This window comes from Corvus hawaiiensis, chromosome 8, assembly GCF_020740725.1.
Source record: "Corvus hawaiiensis isolate bCorHaw1 chromosome 8, bCorHaw1.pri.cur, whole genome shotgun sequence".
NCBI lineage: Eukaryota > Metazoa > Chordata > Aves > Passeriformes > Corvidae > Corvus > Corvus hawaiiensis.
Genome location: NC_063220.1, coordinates 10,916,891 through 10,943,654, shown reverse-complemented (window position 1 = coordinate 10,943,654; position 26,764 = coordinate 10,916,891). Strand labels below are relative to the sequence as shown.

Below are 26,764 nucleotides of genomic sequence, written 5' to 3'. Positions count from 1 at the left end.
AGGGGGATGTGCTCAGCGGGCGGGCGGGTAGCGGAAAGTTTTTCTGCTCCAGAAGAATGGCCCTTTTGAAGCCCTTCTGCCCCACTGCACACTGCTAAGCGAAGCCAATCCCCGGCGCCCGGAGGCGCAAAATCCCCTGCGACGAAGAAATACTCAACACCCCCCATCCCCTATTACACACACACGAGGGGAAAAAAAAAAAAAGAAAAAAAGAAAAAAAAAAAAAAAGGGGAGGGAGGGGGGAAATAAGGAGCGCACGGAGCAGCCGCCCCCGCCCGCGGTACTCACGCTGCTGTTGTGGCCGGACCAGTGCACCATGGCCTGGTTGTGCGCCGAGTCTCCGGCCAGGGCGAAGGTGGTGCTGGCCAGCCGCAGCTCTTCCAGCCCGAAGCGGGCGGCGCCGCCGTCCCCCGGCTCCCGCCCAGCGGCGCCGCCCGGCCCCGGCCCCGGCCCCGCGGAGCCCCGTGGGCTGCGGCCCCAGCGCCGCTGCACCGAGCCCGGCCGGCCGCCCGCCGGCGGGGGGCCCTGGAGGGGTCGGTCCTCGGCCCGAGCCGCCGCTGCCGCTCGGGGACGGCGCTCCCCGGCCACTTTCTCTGGCTCCCTCGTCACTCGCCGTGTCTCCCAGCCGCTGAATTTCGTCTCCGCGGGAGCAGGGGCGACGGTCGCTTGCAACCCGGCATCCTCCGTCCCGGCTTCTTGCCCTCTCTCACCTCCCTTCTCCCCGAGGAACCTCCTTTGCTCCTCTTCTCCTCTGTCGGTCCTCAAGTGCATCAGTAATCCCTGCTGCGGCTGCTGCTGCGGCTGCACCTGGGAACGGCAGGATCTGCAAGTTATTTCTGCACCGGTAAAGCCATAAGTGAAGAGGAAAAGCCATGTCCAGTACAGGAGAGCAACGTGCCAGGCTGGGTACCAGCCAGCAACTTTTTCCATCGCTGCCGACTGCTGATGAGTGCGAGGGAGAAAGAGCAAGTAGGAGAGCGCAGGAGCGAGGGAGCCGGGCGCTGCCGATTCAGGCGCCGCGGGGTAAACACGGCGAGAACTCCACGTAAAGTTTCGGACTCTTCTGTGCTGGATGCAGCCGAGGGGTAGAGGAGATTACTTTCTTCCCCTCTCTTTTCCCCCTCTCTTGTTTCCTTTTTCTTCTTTTGCACTTTTTCCTTTTTTCTCTTTTCTCATCCCCCCCTCCCCCTTTTTTTCTTTCTTTTTTTTTCTTTTTTCCCAAGACTGGTGTTGCTGATCAGGCTTGTGATGGAAGGCAAAGCCACAACCACACGGGGGAGGAGCTGATTTGAAATCAGAGAGAGAGGGAGAGAGAGAGGAGCAAATCCTGGCTGGTGATTTCTCGCGGCTGCCTCTGTGGAAGTCTCAGCTCGCTCCTCTCCCGCTCGCTCTCTCTCTGCTCCCTCTCACTTCGCCGCTTCTGCATCACACTCCTCCCGCAGCCGCCCCGCCAGGACGCCCCGTGCCTGTGTCGTGAGTGGCTGGTTACTCACTCCCCCTCTCTCACACACACTCCAAACACGGACTTATCCCAACTTTTAAACTCGTATCATCCGATCTCTTCCTCCCCTGTGCCTCCCATCAGTTCAAACACCTAAAGCCTGCTCCGCAGCATACTGAAACACATGGACTGGAAGCAGATGTGCAGAGTGAAGGAACACTACATGCATGTGTGTATAGTCTTCCCAGAGGAAATGTTTTAATTCGATTAATTGAGTGGCCCTAAATATCTGAGGAGGCTCTGAAATGACCCATTCTTTTTCCCTCCTCCTGTGACTGATGTAAGTGCACTGGAGTTGCTCAGAATAGGCACCTGTGATTGCTTTCACAGGGAAAAGTCGCATTTCTGCCCCTCTGTTCCCTCCTCCGCTTGTGCTTCACTGTACTGCCTCTTACAGTAGCTGCCGATGCTTAAATAAATCACTCATGCACGGCAGAGATGTACCCACATAAATGCTGATGGAGACAGGGACAAGCTTTTGGAAATGACATGACAGCGCTCGGTGGAGAGGGAGATTCCCCTCCAGTGGTTCATCAGCAGAAAAAAGCCCCTGTTGCTCTAGCTGTCTCTCACGCTTTTAGGACCAGCGATTTCTCCCCCAGGAGCTGTGCTTCTCTCTCAGTATATGTCCTCCCCGGGAAGCAGTAATAGTGGTGGCCGGAGGAGATCACCAAACGCTGCCTGCAGAGGCTGGTGTCTGCTGGGCACGGGAGCTGCTGCTCCCTGACTACAAGACAGCACTGTTGGTGACTGCCTACACAGCAGGACAGGGCCCTGAGCTTTGACAGGCACTTGCAAATGCCCACAGGCGTTGAAACTGGAGGGAATTAAAAGCTCTTCCAACTGGAATTTTATTCCATCCCCGTCTGCCTGTTCTCACTCATTCCCATTTGATTTACAGGAGAGTTTATTTTTTAATTAATATTTTTTAACATTTCCTTCCTGACACGGAAGACCTTATTGATTTTTTTTTTTTTTTTTTGGCAGGGCATTTCAGAAAACGATTTACAGATTTGTTTCACATTCTTCTAGAGATTTCACTCAAATGCTCTGGTGACACGTCTTGGGATATTAGCACAAGACCAGAGGTGAAGGGAGACTCACAGTAATTCAGGCTGGGCATAACTTCATGCTGCTTACAACAATGATGGATTGTCTGCAATGTAACCACCTGACCTCAGCTAAATCTACCAATTAACTGCATACCTGTTTCCACATCTCCCAGCTAAATGGTTACTATTAGTTACAGCCTGTCGGGTAATAACAATAATTAATACACGCACTTAACTCCTTTCCTTTACTGAGCCCAAAGCTCCTCACAAAGGCCACTTCTGTTGTATAAATGGAGGAAACTGAGTCACAGTATGATCAGCAAAGTAGTAAGGATTGGAAGTGGAGCTACCTTATTATCAGTCCAATCCTTTGTCTTCTATACAACAGATTGACCAGGTGGATCTAATCCCCAGAGGATCAACTAAAAAGTGTCACCTTCCCAGCACAAGTCTCTTAAGGAGGCTTTAATCTAAAGGAATGAAATTCAAAGAGATGAGGTGAGACAGAAAAAGAACTTGCAAGAAGGAAATTAGAAAGAGGTCAGAGGAAATTTCTCTTGGGATTGTAATAGAGATTTGCACGCCAATGAGTGGCTAAGGCAAATGAGAGAGACAATCTCGATGTCTCATTTAGGCAGATGATTATCTCTGAATTGTGATGAGTGGCCAGTGAGTGATACTGATGTGCCTAGTGGAGCACACCTTATACACTGTGAGTACACTACACCTGCAGAACTCTTCAGCAAATGCACACAAGAGTCAGTCATGGAGAGAGAATTCTGGATCCAACCTGAAGACCACAGGCACATTTCCCTGTTGTGGGTGGATACAGGACAGAGACATACAGTATAAGCCTTCCCCTGAGCCCTATTATCCAGAATTATCACTTTAGGAGATTCCAACAACAGCAGAAACTGCACCTGATCCCTTACTTTTAATAAGTAATAATGCAGTAGCACTTTTAATGGACCTGTCTTCCCAAAATTTGTCTAATCTGTATTTATACTTTTGGTGTCTGAGGCGTGCTGTGATAGTCAAGTTTACAATCTGATTATGTGTACTTTTGAATACTCCTGGTCTGCGCTTATCTGAGAGAGACATTTTAAATCGCTGTAATCTAATCTTGCTGCCAGCCATCTTTTTGCCACAGATGATGTGATGATTGAGCCGTCAGAGATAAGAAACCGGAGTCTTTGGCACAAAAGAATAATCCCCTGTCCTTTGATGTAAGGGATAGCTTTCTCTTTTGGGAGCAGGGACCGAGCTCGTATACTCAGCCAAAAAGAAGCTGGTGTGATGTGACTGAACTCCATGGCTGTGCCCATGAGAAAGGAAAGGCTGCACTCGTGGTATCCTGACCTGAAACACCACCTGATCTGACATTTCAGTACTGCATGTCCAGCTCCAACATCTGGTGAGAAGGTGTTTTCCGTGAGAGCTGCTACACTGCCTGGTCAGGAGACTGTTCTTGTGTTTCACATAGCCAATATTGCCTGGGGAAAGGGGATGTGAGCAAGCCGTGGGAGCCATGGAACAGGAGGCAATCACGGGCAGTATAAAACATGATACCATGAGAGTAAATGAAAATGGCAGGTTTTAGCTGACCTCTTCACCCTTTGGCAGGGGTTTTCCTCTTCACCAGGAGGAACTACCTCAAAGGCAGATATCTGCACATACACAAGAGTGTTGCGGGAGGTTCTTGCTTCTGGGTTCAGGAAGAACAAGCAGGAATCTAGTGAAGGGAGTAGATACCAGTGCTAGGTATCTGTTGCAGTGGAGCAAGCATCTTCCTCAGGATTTATATAGCCTTGAGAAGAGAAGCAGGAACAGCATGAAACGTGGATGAGTGCACAAAACTTCACTCAGGACTGGGCAGGTTCTGAGACAGGTGGAAATATGGGCTTGGTCAAGGACATAAATCCTTATGACAGGGATTGCAATAATCTGCCATCTGCAGGAATCCTTTCGCCTGGAGTGTTTCACACTTGCAATCAGAGACTACTTGTGAAAAATGTGGTCTTGAGAGACTTCCTGGCTCCACAATATTCCTGTCTTCTGAAACATGCTAGACGATGTACCCTGCGTGATGGAAGCACCTCAGGGACTATGCCAGCACTGCCTTTACTGTGCTGGAGTAGGAAGGGAGAAATGGGAATGAAAGAGGATACAGAGAAGGAAACAGAATTGGGTAGGCTTAACCAGCTGAGTTTTTAGTATAAGGCAGGGGCATAATATAGCCTGGCCTTTTGTGAATCTGAATGTCTTTTAGACAAAGGAGTATAATCTTTCCCTAGTAAATATTTGTATAATCAGGATTTTGTGAATCTGCACTCATTTTAAATCATCAGTTTTCTCAGAGAAGACTGTGTAATGAAGGGAGACCAAGAAGAACACTGCTCCATTGATTCCTATCAAGCCATGGTGAGTGATGAATACTGTAGTTTGACATTACACATAATTCCCCCAAACGGAATCTCTGTTAAAAAAAAACAAAAACAAACAAACAACATATCAGGCTACAATAGGTCTTGTTGCAGTTTCCATTAGGGAAAAAAAAATTACTTTCAGCTGTAAATATCACAAAAAGGTTTTTTTTTTTCTAAATAGGGTCTGGATGCTTCATTCTTTAAATAAAATGGGGACTAATTATATATATCAAATCAACTATTTCCAAGTGCTTCTTATTTCACTGAACAAATGAAAATTATTGAGCCTCATGGTTTATTTTGTAGCAACATTTAGATAATTGTTACATAGGTATTATTAGAAATAAATCCTATAACTTTTAGTGGGGCAATGCATTTGACACAAAAAGACCAAAATACTTGAAAAAAATCTGGATCTGAAAGAAAATCTCTGTCTTCTTTCCACTAAATTTCATTTCCCTTCCTCAGATTATTTTTGGAAAGGTGATTGAACTATTTATTTTTGACACTAATAATTCCTCTAAATTAATTAATATGAAATCTCTCCTTTGTTATTCCACACAATCAAACCCCAAACCAGTGCTATCCTAAAATTAGGCTGCTGCAGCTTTTAACAGGGACTCCTATTCATCTGCAAATGTGTTGCGATTTTGCTTTAGTTGCCATAAATATTAACAGCGAGGGCTTTTTGTTCTTGTACTCCCTCTTGCTGCAGCCTGTTGCAAAGACTGAGGTTTAAAGTAATCTCAAGAAAAGTGCAAGACTTTGACACTTTATAGCTTAGAGAGCCATTTTGTTTTGCTAAAGCCTCCGATGGGGAGTTCATACATTCATTTATCTGGCAAAGAGGCTGGGTGGTGAGCAGATTCAGTCGATGTCACTGCCTCCAAGTACAGGAAGGTGCTCAGCACCAATACCTGGTTGCAGTTTTCCTCAAATCCTGTTTATACTGAAATATCTAGTCATGCTTATTAGCCAGCAGCTCTCTCTGGGGGCAATAGGACTTGTCTGGATTTTCTGCTCTGGAAATTCTCTCATGTAATTCCTCTGTTTCACTTCCATTTCTGGATCCAGAGTGTTTTCACACCATCCAACCAACCACAAATGGGACAGCAACGCCCACACTCATGGTACAGGCTCTGCATTTTACTCTCTGGGTTCAGACCTCCTTCCTGCTCTTACAGCTGCAGGTATTTCTTGGGCCAGCTGTGCCTAGGCAATAAACCAAGGGTGGATTTACCACGGGAGGATGGGAGCATGTTACCCCCTCCAAATAAGCTTGTACTCCCAGTCAGGTGCTGAAGCAATACTCATATGGCAGCACAACTACCATATCCATGCTGGTGTTGAATCCAGCACTCTTTGCCACAATCCTGGGATTGAATCCTGTTTCTTCTCTAGTGACAACTGCTCCTCTGTGCCTGCCTTGAATGGCACTGTTCCAGTGATTCTCTCCCCTTGTGATCTGGACACAGCAATCCATTGCCACCCTGTGCTCCTGAGTGTTGCTCCCCTGTCAGGGATTACCATGGGATTTAGGAGCGAAAAAACCCACAGGCCACAGAAAACAGTGGTTGAGAAAATCTGCTGCTTGAAATTCCCAGCTGACATTCTCTCTTGATCAGCTTTTGCAGCCTAAGAAACCTGGAAAGCTGCCCTGAAAAGCTGGTCTTAGATTCTGGTGGGTTTTATAGTTGGTTGAGTGTAAAGTAGAATTGCAAGAACTGCACTTATATCAGGACTGCATATACTCAGCTGGTGCTCTGAGCTTGCAGCTCAGGAGAAAATTGAGCTGGAGCTCACAGCTAGCATGAGCCGTATTATAACAACTTGGAAACTAGTAAACACTGGTGAAAGGAGGAAGCCTGAGGTGTATCTTTTAGTCAACTCATTCACCACTGCCAATATGAATGATAACCACAGGGATGACCCAGCAATTGTCACATTTTATCCTGACTGTTTTAAAGCAACCACATAATACCCAGAAGGTTTTTGCCATCAATAACTAAAATGTATGCTATGAACACTTCCAACCACATGAAAGGCAAGAATGCAACCAGGAAAAATGAGAATGGCTTTGGCAAGTCGTGCTTGACCAACCTAATGGTCTTCTGCTACTAAACAGCTGACTATTTTAACACCAGCTCCAACAGCAGTCTCATGGTAAACTGAGGACTTATGGGCAGGTCAGAGCAATTGGAAGTTGGTTGGATTGCAACTCTCAGCAATTGAGAATCAACTGACTAGAAAACATCTGGAGTTTGCACTGGGGTGCAAAATTTCTCTTTGCAAATGAGGCAAAGTGCATATTCCTCTGCCTTTGGAGTTCTATATGTAATGTAATGCTGTGCCATAACATCCTAAATTTGGCTATACTAGAAAAACTGGCTATTACCTGACCCTCTCTTGTTCCTGTGGGCATGTATCTGTCCTGTATCTGACTTTCAGCAAGTTCTTTTCTTTTTGTTGTGTGGAGATGCAAACTGTAAACTTTTCTTTTTCATGACCAAGAGAGAGTCTTTGCAGCTATTCACAATCATTTGCAAGTTGCTTATCTGCGTCCACTGAGTCATTTTCATTCCATCATCTTCTAGGCCTTTCCAGTTCCTCAAGAGAATCATGGCTGCTGAATGCCTCTGATTGTCTTGCAACCTTGCAAATCTGCAATTTGAAGCAGACTGATCAAGTGCAGATAATAGTTTCCTGTGAACAATAAATATCAGTCAGAGTCTGACTAATCTTCCACAGAGTCAGGATACTTCAGTAACATAAATCTTAAAAGCCTAAAAGGCATAAAAATAATTTGTATTTTCTTCCTTTTTCAGAGGATACTGAACTTTAGTCATCACTGGGGAAGTTCTCCTGACATTCTCTCAGCTCTGGGTTTATCTGCATTGACAGGACAATAAAAATTCTTGTCTATCACTCTACTGCCATCACCTTTGGCTCCTGGACTTGGTTGTGGAAGAATTTAATGGAGGTAAGAGAATAATGATGAAGAGAAAAAGATTACAAACTTAATGGCCTGTGAATGCTGTTTACAGTTTGTCATCGTTACAGATGGTGTTTTCTTGCTTGTGCACCTTGCTTGATTTCTCTTAGCCAGAAGTGTTGATGAAGTAGAAGTTCCAGGTACAACTAAAGATAAAATTTCTAATGGAAGAAAGAAACCTTTTTACTTTAAACTACCTTTTTACTGCAAGAAAAGTAAAAAATATATGAAAAAAATGAGAACCCTTGAGGCTGATGGAAGATGTGAGCTTGCTCATTGATAGTATTTTATTTCAGAACTGAAAAAATGACCAGGAGAAAACTTCTGTGAGGCAACTCTGTCCTGCTTCACTGATGCATTGTTTCTTAAGTCATGGTCAGAAATCCTTTTCTGGAGACAGTTACATCACTCACAGGTCAACCAGCAGAGCTTTCCATACGCACACTCCCATGGTAGACAATCAGGAGGGAAGAAGCTGGTGATCATTAAAACTGCTTTCATTAATTCAGCCATTTCTGCCTTAAGCAAGGCAGAGGATGCTCACATGAATTTTGGTGCTAGATGATAAGCAGTGCGGACATCCACATCTGAGCAGCGCAGTGCAAAGTCAGAGACACCTCCCCTACTGGGGTAGCTGTTTGGAAAGTTAATGTTTTCATAGCATCTGTCTGGCCAGAATCCAAGGCAGATGAAGAGAGGGAGGCTCCCTCTCAGCTTTTCTCCCTCCAGCCTGGCAGCTCCTTCAGCAGCTTCTCAGATCTGTGGCATCCAGTTATGATTCTGTAGCTCGGTGGGACAGGGAGAGATACAGCCTCTAAGGAGGGAAGAGGAAACAGTCCTGAGAGACAGCTTGTCAGTCCCACCTTTGGTGAGAAACTCCAATCTTCCAGAAGGAAGGATTTGGAATGGCTAGTGGAAAATCAGGAGAAAATGCAAAGGAAATCCGTATTTCTTTGTTGTCAATCTTTTCATCGTGAATCATGTAGTGAGTGTTAGGCTCCTGATGTCAGGGGTTTATATAAGATTATAAACATTCTTCCTTTGTTTTCTTTGCTTTCTTTAAAAAAAAAAAAAGAAAAAAACAAACTAGTCAACTGTGGAGAATAGTATGAAGACAAAGGTCCTATTTGCTTTAAATCTAGTCTGAAGTATTCTAACACAAAAAACAAAGCCAAAGCAGTAAAATTAAAATATTCCATTTGAGCATTTCAGAAAGGAAGGGTTTCTCCTTCTTTTTTCGCTCTTTTTTTTTTTTTCTTTAAAAATAACTCTGGATCTATTTTTGCCAGCCATAAAGGTTTTTTAAAATATGTATATTTAAAACAAATAGGTTCATCTGTAGATACATAAAGGGGAAACAAAAAATGTTTCTCTATCTGGACAATCTGTTAAAATCACCTTGAAATTAATATTAGATTTCTGAATCTTTTTGGTTCCTTTTTTTAACTCCATTTGGCATGGAATTAAAAATCAATTATTCATATGATTTAAATTAATTGAGATGTTTTCCAGAACACCTTGCAATATAAAAATAATTTCTAGTTTGGTGCTAGATTTTTTTCTTGTCCACAGCTCTTAACAATTTATCTGGGACATCTGTGGGTGTAGCACCTGAAGAATTAAAGCTCATATACAAACACTTGCTTCTGGTAAACAGGACACTGATAATGTAATTTTAGGGTTAAACTTGATATTATTTATAAAAGTACTCTATAAAATAATTTCAAAAAATTTAAAAATTATGTCAGGTTTTGATCGATGCCTTAAAAAGAACAAAAAAAGAGAAAGAAATCCCCTCATCATCAGTAAAAAACCCTTTCGTCTAGAAGAATGAGATTTATTAAATAAGGGTGATGAAAAAACAATAACTCTGTCAGTTTAATACATGTATCCACACACAAAGGTCAATAAATAGCCCGAGTAATGGAAGGAGCTCATAAGCAATGCTTCTGCTGATTTCATTGCAAGCATTTCCTGAGATTACATTTATTTTTGTGAGTATTGTTTCTTGGATGGCTCTGTATGCTTAATATCTATTCTCACATCAAGAAAGCTTAGGGGGAAAACTCCATTTGCATGTATTTTCATGCAATTAATAGTAATTCAGGGTTTGTGCTTTTCTTATGCCAAAACCGTGCTTGCCAGTGTTTTCAACCCTCCTAATGCATATATTAGTCCAAGTCTGAATCACTCTGATTTTCTCCTCTGTTTGAAACAATGTTTGTTCAAAAGATATTAAATGTGCTTCTCTTTTGTCTTCATTCAATCCAGAGTAGTTTTTAACGTTTTTATCAAGACTCCTTGATATTCTGTTTTAAAATGGCTTCAGTTTTCCAGTCTGACCGTGTCTCCGTGTGCATTTTGGTTCATTTATGCCTGATTGCAATCAGTGGGAGTCTCTTCCTTGATTTCAATGGAATTTGGATCAAGTTCATTTGCAGCATAAGTTAAATATGTTTGCTGTCATGGAATAAGCCAGCTGTCAGGGCAGCAGCATCCAGGGAATTTGAGAGAACAAGGAATAAATTCAGGATCTCAGATCTTGCTTGGGAGGAACTTCAGCAAATCCTAGTTTATTAGTGGTGACTGCCCTAAATAACATGTCTTGAGTGTCTGCCCTTTAACTGCAGTAAAAACTTCTTTTCTGACTCAGGCTCTCCCAGTAGTCAGCTCATTTTAATATTTATTATGGTGCCTCTGTCTTCTGCAAGATTTCCTTATCATGATTTCAAATACTCACTGACACACTGGGCATTTTGGTGTTTTCAGCATCTGTTGACTCTTTGAGGTGCAAACTCTACGTCTTTTATAGTTTGGTTGTTTTTTCACTTTCCAAAAGGTAAAATAAACAAGGCATGGGGCCTGGACAGTTTGTTTTGTTTTGTTTTGCCATGCAGGTGCATCATTCTGAACAATCTTATTTCATCTTTGTTGTTGTTGTTTTTGCCAGACAACATAATTATCTTGATTGGTGGGTGGCCAACAAAGTTTTAATTAGATCCAGGGGGATTTGAGCAGGACTATGTATTAAAAAAAATGCAAAACAACGTTGCTAGAATTATTGTTTATTTATGTTGTGAGGCATCCTCTGTGAAATATGATGTTGCCTCTTTGCATTTCCAGTTCTGCCCTCTCTTCTCGTGCCTTGCTCTTTCCCTTGGTTCACAGGGAATGGTGACTGGCATTAACATCCCTGCACTGAGCCAACCCTGACAAGCTGTTGCTGCTACAAGATGTCCAGCAGCTCAGCCCCTGCCAAACAGAGCCATTGATCCTCCAGCTTGTGCCAGTTCAAAGGAGCACAGGATGCATATCCAGCTTTGTGGAAGGGCTGACAAGTGGTTTGGGGCAGGTGATTGGCATGGACATCAGTGAGCAACACTGAAGGCAGGGAGAGGACTGCACTCGGGAGATCTTTCTGGCTGGTTATAGTTATTAGCTTTTGACTGGAAAAGCGCTGTTTTTTATTTATTCAGTAATCTAAAAATATCCTGGTAATGAATTAACCTGAATAGGGGGAGGGGGACAAAAAAAACGCATATTGATTTTCTAAAAGCAGGCAGGAATGCTGTTATTTTCCAATTAACGTTCAGCATTAGAGAACAATCCAGCTGGAAAGAACCAGCTAAGCAATTCCAAGCTTTTTGCTCTCTGCACTTTTTCTAGTGATATTTTTCTCATTTAGCTTCTTAAAAAAGAAAGACCCTAATAACAATTTAGGTTATTGTCCCCTTTGGCTAATGGGGATTACCTTGTTGTGGGCTCCAGGGGTGGGGCTATGGAATAACTATGGCTATGGAATCCAACTGTCCACGCTGAAGCGGAAGGCATGTTCATCTAATAAAGGCTGCCCCTGCTCCAGTACTGGAGAAAAGTGTAAGACAAGCCTTCCAAATGCAGTATTCATTATAAGGATATTTCTCTATAAAATTCAGAGCAGGTCAGGGTTTCTGGTGGGACTGGTGATGAGCTCTAGTCTGATTTTGGCTGAGTCGCCCTTTTATTTCCACTGCTCTTCTTTACTGTGTCTGGTATAGTGTCCATGGCTCTTCCTTCTTACGGCTTAGCATACTCAAGGCTCACCAGATTCAGTGGTAAACAATGAGTAAAAATGATATCATCACATCCAGCTCCTTCAGGTCCCTATTTGTGGCCACTGAGTTCAGCTGAATGCTTTGACCAGGAGCAGCCTCCACCACAAACCCAACAGGCAGCTCAGGGCCACACCACTGGCCCTCCAGTGAGACCAAGCACTGGATGCTGCAGCTCATGGTATGCACCCAAAGCAGCAAGCACTGATAACAGGGAAGCAGATTGGAAGTAGGGAAATTACCACTTTCTGAGTAAGCATGTGCACACACAGGTCAACATACATTCTCATAAACTGAGATCCTTATTTTTTAAACAGGTTTCTGAGGTCCTATCTGAGTTTTCAAGTTTTCTATGCTTTCTGAATTTTTATTTTGCTCTCTTGCATGTTGCCCTTTTCAAACTATTAACTTGTGCAGGGGTGAATTCTACTGAGTTTAAGCAACAGCAGAGGCTGTCTGGCCAACAGCATATGTTGTATTTCCATGTAATTTCTCCATTTTCTTCCAAATGCTCAAGGGAATCTGGCTGTAGAAAGTCCATATTGGAACTTTACCTGGTATACAAGTTGCGGACTCAAGTGCTGAAATAGAATTCAGCTTTTGTAGATCTTAGACTTGGCAAAGCATTTGGAAAAACTACAAGCACCCATTACTGCTATACTGAGACGGAAATGTTGCCAGATATTTCTGAACAGTTTTGCATAAATTTCAATATATATGTTCTTATTTAGCAAGTGTTTATTTAGCTATCACTGTAGTCTTCCTTTAAGGGTCCAGGAAGGGCCCAGGGAGAGCGACAAAACCACCAGCTTTTGCTAAGGAATGATATGCCCTGCAGCCATACTGTGTACTTAGAGTCTGGAAACAAATTTTAGGGCCTAGATTTATTTATACTGTTTAATAGATGCTTTGATAATTATTTGCATGGGAATGGAAAACAAATTCTCCAGATTAAAAACCATAAAGAAAGCTTGTTTGGATTAGCATGATCAACCAAAAGCATCCATTTGATTCTTGGTATATATATAATTTACTGAGCTGCAAAATAAACACACTCTACTGTTCCTCTGTTGAAGACTCCAGCTGTAAATATTTCATTACTTTAAAAATGTATTGCTATTAGATAGGTCTCTTATTGTTCAGCAGAATCTAGTTTTAAGAAATAAAATAAAATAAAGTAAAATAAAATAAAATAAAATAAGCTTTCTGTTTCCTGGAGAATGTTTTTTAAACATGAAATTTCAATTGGGTGAAAATTGCTGTTCCACCTGTTGGATGCCAGCAGAATCATCCCACAGGTAAGTAGGGGGTTTTTATTAGCTTTGAAGGCATAATCAACCCCTGTTCTTACGAGTGCAGGTGTAATCACATCATGACCTGGTCTGTTTCTCCCTGTTCTACTTGCAGTTCATCATCACCTCTAAAGGAAAACAGGTCTGCTGCTTGTGTTACACAAGGGGACAAAGACCAGGTGAAGCAAACAGGAAACATCATCCACAACAGGAGAGAGAAACGGAGCACAGACTTCCTCTGTTCATAAAGTACTGAAAATACTCACAAGCAGCCTGGGAATAAAGACCTGTGACCAAGATGGGGGGGGTTTATGGCACAAAGGTCCCATGGGACCATTATAGAAAGGCAGGCTGTGACCTGGTGACACCAGCATTAGAGCTTTTCTTTATACAGCCAGGACACTTCCTGCCTTGCTTGAAATGGACAAAAGCCATGCTTTTGTAGAGGATTTCAGGATGGTTTCTTCCTGACTTTGAAGAAGAAAAAAGAATGAATTCTTTGGTGGTTTTCCATTGTTGGAATGCTTTTTCTGGAGGAAAAAAATAAAAAACCTGAGGTGTTTGGGGGAATAATTTGATGGTGTTGGGCTAGTTATTTTTATTCAGGAATTGATGGTTTTTGCTGTCAAAAGCCTGACACTATAAGAACAGGATTAAATATGGGTGCAAAGATACACAGGAAGATTTTTCTTCTGTGTGTGATATACCAAAGCCACAAATAATCACACACCTGTAAGGAACCCACGTAGAACTTTGGCACCTACTATTCCACTTCTCAAGAATAGGTCCCCATAAAACAGTGTGCCTGAACATTGTGAAGTACCATTTTTTCTAATTCATTATTGTGCTTCTTGAAATCCTTAAGGAGCCCCAAACAGAACATTGAACAAAGACCACAGTCCCTTCCTATAAAAAGTCACAGTCCAAGTTATCCAAGTGTTAAGAGCATTTAGCCTGTACACAGAGGAGTTGAAAGCCATCCAAGACTAAATCAGTGTAAATTACATGGCTGGAACAAAAAATTGCAGGATTAAGCCTACAGATTACATTGTTAATGTTGGTTGCTTTCAAAACACATCGACAGATATCCCCTCTTCCTCCACTGAGCATTTAGACAGTAAAACACCTGAGAAAGGTGTTGCTTTGCAGATTTGCACTCTCCTGAAACTTCTCTTTCTATGAGCCCTGAAGGACTGTTTTAGTCCTCAGCTATGAATTATTTTTGCAAAGTAAATTTCTTATGTAGGAACAGCTGCATAGGTTAAGGTTGCTAACATTGACACGAGAGTACTTTGTGGCACTTGAAGAGCCATTGAAAACTCTCATGAAATAATGACATTTCAAGGCAGACTTCTTCTGCAGAAATCTGAAATAACTTAAACCGATTTTACATCTCATCAAAACTCAAAACACAGATACTCTGACTGCTGCAATCTGTCTCACTATTTTACTATTTCTTAACAGTGTTGTAGTGGTTCTGACAAACATTGAGATGTTAAAATGTTTTTTTTGCTTATCAAAATGCATATTGAGTTATAGGAAAAGTTTCAGGCCTGTGGAAAATTGCATACAATCTTCATGTGCACGCTCTGAATCCTCAATTGGAATAATAACCTGAAAATGAGATAAATTTCCCTCATTTGCTCCTGTATGCAAATTAGGCACAGAGCACCTGAAATTATGAACTGACAATATATATCACATATGGTCGAAGTTGTTCAAAATATTAATATATTTATGGACAATTTAGAGAGTGTGAAAAAGCTGTCAAGAAAACGCCTGCAGTGTTGCTTCCTATGACAGTATCAGGTAATTTATCACCATTTCAGCTACATCCTGTTCACAGCAATGTTGAAAGTCCTAACATAGGACTCAAAACAATAGTCCTAACAATAGACTCAAAAAAGTCTGTTATCTGACTTCTTGGATTCCTCAACTGCTGTCTCAAGAGCTGATAGAACATCACACTGGAGAAAAGCAATGAACAGAAAGTTGTCATTGCTCTGACTGCATTCAAGTTCATGTCCAGCTCACACTCCACCACTTCTCCTCTAGGTTCATTTCAGAGATTGTATTTGTTACTTTCTTCTGTTCTCTACTGTCCTGTAAACTTCCTCACAGCAGTTAAGTTTGAGCATGTAGCCTGGGGAAAGGAGTGACTTCATGAGCTGGATGAATGCTCACCTTGTTAGTTACCCTGTGGCACTGCAGATGCCAAGGAGGGAAGATAAGCCTTGGACAGTCATGCAATAACTCTTCTTCAGCACACTCTCCAATCCCCAGCACTTTGCAGCTCAAGGACTGCCCAAACCAAACATGATTCATGTATGTGCAGTAATTTTTAGTAGATTTCCCTTCATGAGTTTGTCCAGCCTCTACTTCAATCAGCAAACTCTCCATATCCCCAACATCCTGAACCAAGGAATTTCACAGCTGCACCCTGTATGAAGAATTACCTCTTTTGCTTTCTCTTGGACATGCCAGTTTCTGACTAATCATGTGTCAGATAAGGGACAGAACGAGTGGTCCAACCTTCTCTCACTACTCAGGAGCAAGAACATTTCTCTACAAAAAGTTATCCACATCTACTAGAATCTAGTCAAGCACTGGCTAAATATGACATAAAGCTAATCAGCATTTCATGCACTTCCAGGTGAAAGTTTAGAAAACCCAGAGCATTTGTTTTTCACTCCAAATCATCCCAATTTCAAGGACATTTACACCCTGTCTTTGTACACAACACTTAGCTAAAGCATGCCTCATTAACTCACACGCAAGCCTTCATGCCTCCATAACCTAAATTTCTTTTCTCACCTTCCTCAGATGATATTTCTTACCTCATTGTTGAAGCTCAAATTGATTTACTGCCCCCAAACACAATTCAGATGCTCTACAATTTCCTGGCCCCTTTAAACTCTCCTCAATGGCAACGGGTATGGAAGTGCTGTTCAGGTCCTTGCATTTAACATCACTTGATTCTTCTCTCTCTGTCCTCCATCTCCCTCACCTCTCCTTATTTGTATTCTCATCAGTGTCACATTAAATGCTGTGGAACACGCTTTTAGGGTAATAACAGGCCTGAAGTTTATGAAAAAAAAAAGATTGATATCAGCTTCATAAAACTCAGGGGAAGCAATATCTTTTCTGCACCTTGCCTTTCCTTTAACTGCAGCTACCTTTATACATTGTAGAGGGAGAAAAGAATTTAAAAAAAAAAAAAAAGGGGAAAAGGCGCTATCTCCAAACAGCAGTGGGATTTTGGAACCTGGTGTGCCATTAATTTCTTTATCGCTTTAAAAGCAAGGAAGTTGCACTTGCTTCTTTGTGTATTTCAGTGGTGTGTTCCTTTCAAGGGCTTGGTAATCTTTTTCCTTAAATGTCAGTAGATTCTGAAACGTTCAGGCTTTGTAACCAGTGGTTTATAGCCATCACACACTGAAAGGGCAGCAGATGAAGAAACTGTCTATTATTGTAAAGAAATTGAATATATGCCAGGTATCGGGATGGAACAAGACATGAGGCAGTGAAGTCAGGCTGGAGTTTTACACTGATGCCCAAGCTGGTGGCACCCAAGTACCCCCTGTGAACCTGCACCATCAGGCTGAACTATCTCCCTCACCTATTCATCTGCAAGTTGGCTCTTCTGAATATGCACCCAAAGCCACATTTGGATCAGGGTTATACTGTCACTGTGCATGAGAGGCTTTGACTACAGGACTTGATTTGGGATCCATCACTTACTTCAGCACCCATTCCATCAGATCTTACCGCTCCAGAGCAGTAGCTGTGTCAAACACAGCCTGCTGCAGCCACATGAGGGGAGGGTGGGCTGCAGACCTCACAAAGCTCAAGGACTCTGGCATAGCAATCCCTTTTAGGGTTGTACACCAGTTAAGCAGCATGAGGCTTTTGAGCAAAACCTCCCTGCTTTTATTCCAGGAGACACTGGAGAGGCAAAGGGAGGTAATAGACCACTCAGCCTTACAGCACCTGGAGACACTCTCTCACCAGGAAATTGCCCGTATGCCTAAAAGCAGCATCTCCCATATCCCTGTATCTTTCCGAATCAGTGCCTTAGCAAAGTTTTTTCAAATAATTTCTCTTTCAATGGCCTGTTTTTCTATTCCCAAGTTACATTTTAACCTTTGGTTTTGCAGGTTGGAAGACTTTTCTATTTATTTTTCTTCTCTTTTTTGTTGCAGTCATTTTTTGCAGTTTTTACTCTTGATAGTAGATACTAAATTTGACAAAAGAGTAAAAGCCATTGCATTTCAGCTTTCTGCTTCACTAACTCTAAATACTTGATTTCCCCCCATTTTTAATTATTTTTTAGATGCTGCCAATTTAGCAAAACTTGCTAAAATGGACAGATGAGGGGTGGGAGAACCTGAAGAAACAAGCAACCTTGCCAAAACCATCCCACTAATCCCATCAACTAGCCCATGTTTGCCAGAAGCAATTGCAAAACAACAAACAGGCTTTTTATTTTTAAAATTGGCCAAATCGTCCTGTCTCCACATACCCCAAGTGCCAGCAGGCAAATTGCTGTAATACAGCTATCCCAGCAGAGGCATGATTCTTAGCTTAGCAAAGTCAGTGGGAGTTTCTGCACAGGCTTTTCTCTGAGCTCTGGAACAGACCATAGACATTTAACCCACAGCCCTTCACAGGGATATCCCAATAGATGTCCACTTGGTGCTCAGCATCCCAAGATGGAAGGTATGGAGATGATTTTGAAATCCTGAGTTCAGGTAATATATTTGTCTAGTTTTGTCTGTATTCTTCTCCCCTCCTTCCTTTTTAGGTTTTTTTTTTCTGTCTGGGGAAAATGTTTTCCAAAATGTCCACCTCAGCTAGATGTGTGATGACTCACAAGGTAAAAAGGGAAAGCAACCATCAGGTTGCAATGTCAAAGAAATTGACAGAGGATTAATAGCTCTCAAAGCTGTGTTGTCAGATAAACACTGAATATAGTCACTGAGTACAGGCCTTTCCCCAGTAATTTCAATATCAGGCTCATCAAAGTGTGTTCTTAGTCACAAACATGTGAAAATCGAGTAATTCTCAGAAAAGTGCTTAATAAACACACATTACCTGTCCTAGAGGACTTTGGAGCATGATTGAAAAGCTTTTACAAGGATTGTTACCTCTGAAAGGGTAATACGGCCACAGCTCTTAAGCTAATCATCCTTTGGGTTGCAGAGCGAGAAGACTTTGCAGAGCTGAGTCAACCATCAAAAGAAATTGAGTATTGAGTATTTATGGAGTGAAACAGCCCAGACTGCCTGACCACCCTTTAGGTTCAGAGTAGGTCCTTCCTTTCTGAAAAATATTACAGAATGAAGTCTTTTTTCTGCTCAGGTAAGAGGACCTCTTAGGGCATAGCACAGGTTGACCCAGTTGAAATGAAATAATTCTATAAATACCATGGATTTGTTATAGGAAGCTAGCAATGCCCCGACCCCAAATCAGATCCAAGCTCTAGAGAAACACTTAAGTAGATTGAATGAACCTTGTTGGCTGGAGAAATATCCCCAAACTGGTGAATTAATATTGCAGACCAGAGGATTATTCACTAGAAAGCTAAGGGGATTTTGCCTTGGTATATAGCTACTGGATTTAATCTCTAGCCTGTGCTGCCTTTGCTCTCCCAGCCCACCTCCTACAGCTGCTGGGATTTGGCTCTTTCTCTACTTTACAGTCTAACGGAAGTACATCCAACAGCACTTGAGGAGCTGCTTGTGGTACTTGATAAACAGCTCTGGATGCAGCATTGTTAATGTGTCTGGAGACGTGCTGGGTGAGGGATGCCTCAGGAGTCACCTCTGTCCCTCAGTGTGCTTTTCTCTGCTTGGATATCGGGGCTGCATTTGTCTGGAGTCAGAGGCAATGGCTGGTAAATAATAAGAAGTATCAAGAGGGAGCAGATGAGGGGAAGAGACACAATTTACTGAATAATAATGCCAGAATTCAGTGCACCAGAGCACTTTGATTTAGCCATTTCAGGGACTGGCAGCCCACAGAGCAGCACTTCACCTGCTACAAGAACATTGCAAATCTGAGTAAGAACAGGGAGAAAGTGTATAGATCGTATCCTGGGACATGGAGCAGGCAAATATTTAAACCCTTAGCCAACTGCTTCTCAAAACCATCCTTCTCCTGCCACTGCAGTCTCTTCCATCACTGCTATTTATATGAAAATGGAGACAGTAAAAGCAACTGTAAGGAAGATGAAGTTTGCTTGGTCTTTGGTTCATTGACAGTGGCCAGAAACAGCTGCAGCAATCACATATTGCTCCCAGCTCGATGGGAAGAACATGTGGAGACTTGGAAGTTTAGCAGTTCTGAGTATGGACAAGAAAATAGTTTTCTCAAGGAAAATGTTAAAGATCACTGTAATAGATGTTCTTTCTATCTAAAATATGAGTTTGGTGACCCTGAAACAGGGTGGCTGGATCCAGTCCCAAATGGCTACCAAAGCACTTGAACCCAATATGTAGGCATTTAGCTCCAAAAATGGTCAAAAGAGCCTGTGAAAGCAGCACAGACAAATACTTAATGCCCAGCTGTTCCCTTGAAAGCTTTTGCAATTATTGCAGCTCAACATCAAACTGTACTGACTGCAAGCAATTCTTACTTTGAGACATTTCTACTCTTCACTTTTACTTCCTGAGGACAGAAACACTCTCAGCCTTTTTACTGTTCTACAAGGAGGCTTGAGCAATTAGCTTTGTTTTACCACTCGGTTCAGAGTGGGTGAAGATTTCAGATATAAACTGAAGAAGCATCCATGGATGCAATGAAAAGCACAGTCGTGAAGATCCTTTCGTGATTCACTTTGGTGACCCCATCCTCTGTCCCTGTTTCACCTTTCAAAAATATTTCAGCTCTGAAATGTATTGTTTCCTCTTCCTCAGCCTATTCCACCCTGGCTTTTTAAGGTCCTCTCTGCCCTGATTTTATCTCCAGTGTTGTACATCACGTATGTGCTGTTGGCATTTCCACAGAGGTCACAATTTTTCACCAGCTCATAAGGACGCACACTTTGATGCAATCCAGTAGGAGCCCCTTTATACAGACATATGAGTCAAAATGAACAGGAGAGTCCTTTTGGTTCATCTGAAGTTATAAATCACACCCAGCATCCTACATTTCCATAGCAGAACATCTACACTACTTTGCTGGGCATTGTGTGTGCTTATATATGTATGGATATATACACATATAAACCCCACACATATATATGTATAGATGGAAGAAGGCACACACACTGTGCATTGAGATATATGAAGTATATGTTATTGGCTCCCCTGGTTCTCTGATTTTTCAATGTTATCCCTCTTTTTTTCTGATAACAGCACTCAGGAGCTGTGAAAATGGGTATTTTTGAATATATGGCATTTCACCTTCCCAAACATTAGTCTATATAAGACATATGTGTGAATGTACAGTTGTTTGCACTTAAATAATTATTCCTCTAATTCTGTAGCTGAAGATCTTGAATTCAATTTTGCTTATAAGGATAATAAGGATTCATTATGAAAGAGAAAGATAAGAGTTTCTCCTTCCTCCTTCTTTGTAACAGGAGTCCCAGCAGGCACATCATATTTTCTATCAAAAATCCTGCAGGCGTGGGTTTGACTTACCTGTTTCCCTACGAAACTATATTGGAGTCAGCTTGATTATAGGTAAATTTCCATACGGAAGGAAAGAAACAAAGAAGAAAATGCTGGAACCTGACTGCCCTCTGCAAATGTCCATTGATTAACTCAGTTACCTTCATGATTCTAGGTTGTTCTGATTTCAGTGAACCACTGCAACATAATAAAAAATCAGGTTGCTGCTATTTATTTCTTTATTGCTGGTAACAGAAAGACACCAACACAGAAAGACACAGTGCAAGGAGAGGAAATTGTCTCTTGGTAAAGATTAAAACTGTAATTTGGGATCTTGTTCGAAGACACAGTCTAATTAAAAAAAAAATCTATTAAAGAGCTACAAAAATATCAATGTAGCATTATTAAAATAGTTCAAGCTGTTATTGTTTGCTATTTTTTCATCCCTAGGAACCTTAAAAAGAACAATATTCAAAAAACAGTCCTAAAATGAAGAAGTGGTCAAAAGTTTTGAAACTCATACAGGGAGAGAGAAAAATAAATAAACCTTGGGCATCCACTTTCACTGAATTGTTAAATAAAATATCTCAAAGGTCCTTTGCCACACCAAATAACAGAAAAAAAAATTTGTTTGGTTTTGTTGGCTCTGATTCTGAAAAGATCTCATATCAGCACTAGTTTTGGGGAAATTTCATCTTAGTGTGTCAGAAAGATCATGAGAAATTCCTGAGAGAGATCTCGTTTCTCCAGTGCTGCAGGCAAACCTTTGACTGTTTTGGTGTGGGGGAGGAAAATCTTAGGCACATACGTTCCAACATAAAGTCCAATTTTATCTGTGCAAATTCCAGGCAGTACTGGTCTCACTCTGCCTCTGCTTAAGCATTCTGCAGTAAACAGCCTACATGAAAATTCTCATCTCTCAACCCATAAAGAACACGAAAGGTTATAGCCCCAATATACAGCTGCTCTGCCTCTCAGCTCAGCCTGTAGACATGTAGCTCTCCAGCCAATTCCCAGCATGGAAATCAAGAGCCAACTCACACTGAGTTACAAAAGTGCTGCTGGAAAGATGATCCCAAAAACTGGGGCTCAAGCCAAAGGAGAGAGCTCCTTTATCCCATCTTTCTTGCTCTCAGTTGATCTTCATGACCAATTTGCAGCCTCCAACTCCTGCATTTACTTGGACAGGGAGAGTGAGGATTCATCAATGTTTGTTACATTTTATGTACTGTGATGCTGAGGTCTTCTGTCCTGTGGTCACAACTTCAGGCAGCAAAGTCTTTTCTTCTTTTCTTTGTTTGAGGTCAGTTGTGACTTTATTTTTGGATGTTACATCTGCCTGAGGAATTACACAAACACACACCATGGGCTGCCTCACAGCACCTTCAGTTCTCCAAGCCAGAGTAAAAACACCATATAAATGGGAGTGGTAGAAAAGCCTACAAATAAAACATTGATCAGGAAAGAACAAGCCTAAAGCATATTTTACAAACAACCACTTTCTCATCATTTGCTAGACCACACTAATGGAAATCCTTAAAAAAATAGCTTAGAATGTTGGATGAAATTATGTTTATGGGTTTTTTCCCTCCATGGAAAGCCAGTTTTATTCCCATTATGTCTGATGTTCCATTTTTTTGCCTTAAAAACAGAACAAATAAATATTGTAACAGAGCCTAAAAGCAGAGTTAATTAAAAAGACCAAGATAATTGACAATTCAATAGTAAACTGCTAGTGCAAGCTCTGAAGTTTAAATTGGAGTTTAAAATTCCTCCAAGTTTTGCTAATCTTTGATGCCCAAGGGAACAAAAGAAGTTTTTGTTTGGGGAAAAGTTATGATTTTTACATGACAATCACCTTTATTTAGCCTGATTTCCTAAGGAAATAGGATACTTTGTCAAACTGTCTGTCATTCCTCCCTTAATTACTTTTGAACACACTTGCCAATTTCAAACACATTTGAAAGGGAGATAAGTCCCAGGAATAGTGACGTCTTGCAAGTATCACTGAACTGCCAGGAGAAAGGAGTGAGCTGTGAAGGACTGGATCCATCCAGCCAGGAGCAGGGAGACCTCAGCTGCTGCAGACTCTGTCTGGGAAGCAGAGGTGGCAAGCCAGCATGGGCAGGGACCCAGGGAACCCACAGGCACACAGAGGACAAAGGTGAGTAAAGGGAGCTGCTGCTGTTCCCAAACAGCTACAAGTGTACACAAAACCTGACTGCTCTGGCCCTGCTGCTTGTGAAATTCATAGTTAATTTTCCTGATACCAAATTTCATCTTTTTTTTTTTCCTTTAAAGTAATTTTCTGTCATAGATTCAAGATACTGGAAGTTTTCATTGAGTCAAAGAAGACAGCCATTTACTAAATGCTGTGCCATGTGGATTGTACACCCATCATGACTGATTGGGTTTTACTTATATTATTATTAGTAGTAGTAGAAATATTTTTGTATTTAGAAGTCTCCTGTCCATTTTCAACTAACACATGATTATTTAAGAGAAAACAAAACACATTTTTGAGCAAATCTTTTCAAATCTTTTTTGTTGTTGTTGGCCAAACTCACTTCTGCCTCATCACAAGGTAGTCTGCACTGGTAAATTTGTAAAATCCATGCAGAGCAGAGGTTATGGGCAGAGAGAGAAGGGATAGGGAAACAAAATAGCCATACTGTAGATTCTAAAGAAACATACTTACTCCTATAGAAAATGACAGGTATATTAGGGGAAAAAAAGGATTAATTTCTTCAGCTGTAAAGGACCTCACAGTCTATTACCATCAGCTTGTGGAAGCCAGTAGCCATCATGGCAGATGTCTTTTCTTTTCCAGTACTTCAAGAAATTAAACTGTCAGTCTTCATTTCAGCTGGTGGTTTCACCATGACACTATGCTGTGCTTAAGAGGGTTTGAATTCAAAATAATTCCCTTGGCTTCACTGTCTCCCTATATCGGATCGGTATCTCCTGATGAAATCTGGGATATTGCATTCGAGACATCAAGGCAAATGAGGGCTGGCAAGCATGAGGTCGTGTTGTATTTTTGGCAATGAAGTGCTCCTCCTGGAAACCCTGGAGGACATCCAGAGCCTTAAGCTCCATTTTATCATCCGGGCTGGGGAACAAGTACTTTAAGCAATTTAAGATAAGACCTTCTCCCCTCAGCTAAGACAACGTCACAAGGGACAATCCCCCTCCCCGCCCCCCCCCCCCCCCCCCCCCCCCCCCATCCCCGGGCAGCTCTACATAGTTTGGCAGAGTTACACTCATGATAAATCTCTCTTCTCTGCCTTCTGAGAAAGGCAACAGAAAATGAACTATTTAGAGTGTCATTACAGTACAAACTTACTTCTCTTGGTCATTCCATAAATTTTGCTGTACCAATTTAACAGCGCAGATGTGCAAACTGTAAGTGACTCTTTGTGTCTCCAGGGATTGTAAATTTGAAGAGGAAAGGGAGGACAGCATGAGCTCTCCACATCTGGATGTGGAACTCATAAGTCAGGTGGCAGTGTGTACTGTGGGATCAAGGGATGTCTTCCCTCCCAACGCTTTATGATTTAGGGTGACTCAGTAAAACGCTCACCAGGCCAAAGGTGGGATGTGGAAAGGTCTCCTGTATTTAACTCTGAGGGAAACCTGTCAGTGACCCTCAGCACACTTAAAGAATTATTGCCCTCCAGTTGGAAACACAAATTCACATTTCAGAGCTTCCTAGAAAAACATCTGAATTGTTAAGCCCCTGCTTCAGGACTAGTGGAGATCCATGGGATTTGCCAGCCCTTCTGCCTTTCTAACCTCCTAAAGAAACTCGTACACCTTGCCCTGAGTTTTGTTGTGCCTCTCATTCCAAGTCACTCAGAGATGCTTTAAAGGCTAGTGTCAAACATCAAGGCCTCTGAGGATTAAAGGCTGTATAGGCAGAAAAATATTTCTTCCCAGAAATGGTCCCATGCTCTGAAGCATAAGGATTGATAACCCCTGTAAATTTTCTCTTTCCCAGTGCAACTGCTGATGTTACTCATATGCATGTAAGTGCCTAATCCTTTCCTGAATTATTTGCCTTATATCAACTTGAATTCACAAAATAACTTTACAGGTAACTGCCATTTTCACCCCTAAACTTCCCAGAATGCTCTTGCCAGTGGCCTTTTAGCAAAGTACTGATTTAAGGCTGATGGTTTGCACTTTGAAAACCACAGGCTCACTTTTTATGGAGAAAAAGAGACCAGACAGGTCTGATGGCTTACATTCCAGTAACAACAAAACTCTTTGACCAGGGACAAAAATGACCTGATTGCAGAGAAAAACATCCCAGAGCAACTAAGAAACTTTCTTCTAAAGACATTTTTAAAATGCAGTGGAGAAAGTAGTTGGGACTTTTAACTCCTCCTGGACATATCCCTCTCTGTCCTGCACACTCCTCATCCATCAGTTGAAGTAGATACAAATATGTTGCTTTTCCTTTAAGGGCTGTCATAGATTTTTCTGCACTTTTAGAGCAAGGAAAGAAGACATTTTAACGCTGAAATCGCACTTACCTCTTCAGACCCTGGGAGAGAAAGGAGTACATCCCACATCATGACATATCCTGTTACCTGCCCTATCAGACAGCACTCACAGGCTCATCACTTCACTTCTTGCTTCCACACCCAACAACCTTTAAGCCTGCCCTTACAACTGTTTGTACAATCACTGCACAGCAGAACCTCTCATGTGCTGAGGCACAACAAGACATCTGCATTTTGTCATTTTGTCTCTTACGGCGATGTTTACCAGCACCGAATTTATTTCAGGGAAAAATGAAACAAATGTAAAGACTTAACAGAAAGTAGGTTACTATGAAATGAGAGAGTCTGGTCACCTAGCATTTCAGGCAGGTGTAGTGGCTGCTATCTTGAGAGCTCTGAAGGAGTGTATTGTAGGCAGTGATTAGCAGTGTCTCCAAATCTGGTCAGGCACTGTTGTTGGACACAATGTCCAGAGGTTTTTTTGAAAATGAGATATATACAATATACTTTGTCTTTAAACAAAAAAGACTTTTAAAAATGTGATTTAGGATTGCTTAGGTTAGTTCAGCAGAGATATAAAACCTGGCCTTAAGTAGTGCAAGATCAGGGAATGGGCTCCTTTTGAAAGCATTTGATATCTTGAATAAATAGATTTATTTTGAAAGAATCTGCTTAACTTAGAAGATCTATCTTCCTTGTGTTTTAGACTGTGATCCATTATCTAGTGTCCATCCTGAAGGTTCATTTACACTGTGACAAAAATAAAATCACCAGTGATATGAGTCTGGTAATCTCTTCAGTGTATACTCTTCTATTTTTCAAAACCACATACCCAGGCTCTGTTTTTCCTGAGCAGCACAGCAATAAACCAAAATAAGTAGTGTCCTTGGTCAAAAATCACTGCCAGAAATCAGGAAGTCTGTCACTTCGTGGTTTTTATTTCACCCTGCAAATTTCTTCTTACTATCCCCTTGTTAGTCCTCTTCTTAGCCTTCCTGTTTTCCCAAGCCCTACAGCCTGCAGACCTGAAATATCTTCTCCACTCTCTCTGCAGAACATACACTTCAATTAATTTATTCTGCTTTACCTACAGCCAATGCTATGGATGGTGGTTTCAGAGTTTGAAGCTCCTTCACTACTTCAAGCAGTTTAAATGGCTTTTCCACTGAACTCAGCTCCCTGTAACATCCAGGAGCCTGTGACTGACTGGCTCAAAGTCACAACACTGGTGTCCTTCAGCATTGCAACATTGGCCAAAATTCCCCTGCATTCTGAGATGCAGGAGA

The 26,764-nt window shown here is 41.9% G+C and overlaps 1 protein-coding gene and 1 long non-coding RNA gene across 7 annotated transcripts in view; one reads left to right on the top strand and one right to left on the bottom strand.

Annotated features, from left to right (window-relative positions):
* SORCS1 (sortilin related VPS10 domain containing receptor 1) overlaps positions 1-1,432 on the bottom strand; it is a 264,794-nt gene extending 263,362 nt beyond the window's left edge. For 2 of the 4 annotated variants that reach the window (XM_048310550.1, XM_048310548.1), the window contains exon 1: positions 289-1,432. In XM_048310550.1, the coding sequence (XP_048166507.1) occupies positions 289-930 (642 nt within the window). In that variant the 5' untranslated portion in view covers positions 931-1,432. The remainder of the gene's footprint in view (positions 1-288) is intronic. The other 2 variants (XM_048310547.1, XM_048310549.1) reach the window with 1 other exon arrangement.
* LOC125329120 lies at positions 1,001-13,802 on the top strand. 3 transcript variants are annotated; one of them, XR_007205051.1, is made up of 4 exons: positions 1,001-1,085; positions 2,489-4,974; positions 7,805-7,959; positions 13,470-13,802. It is a non-coding gene; the product is annotated as an uncharacterized LOC125329120 (long non-coding RNA). The 3 variants fall into 3 exon arrangements; XR_007205050.1 differs by lacking the exon at positions 13,470-13,802 and adding an exon at positions 11,140-13,200; XR_007205049.1 differs by lacking the exon at positions 13,470-13,802 and adding an exon at positions 11,095-13,200.
* The last annotated feature ends 12,962 nt before the right edge of the window (positions 13,803-26,764 follow it).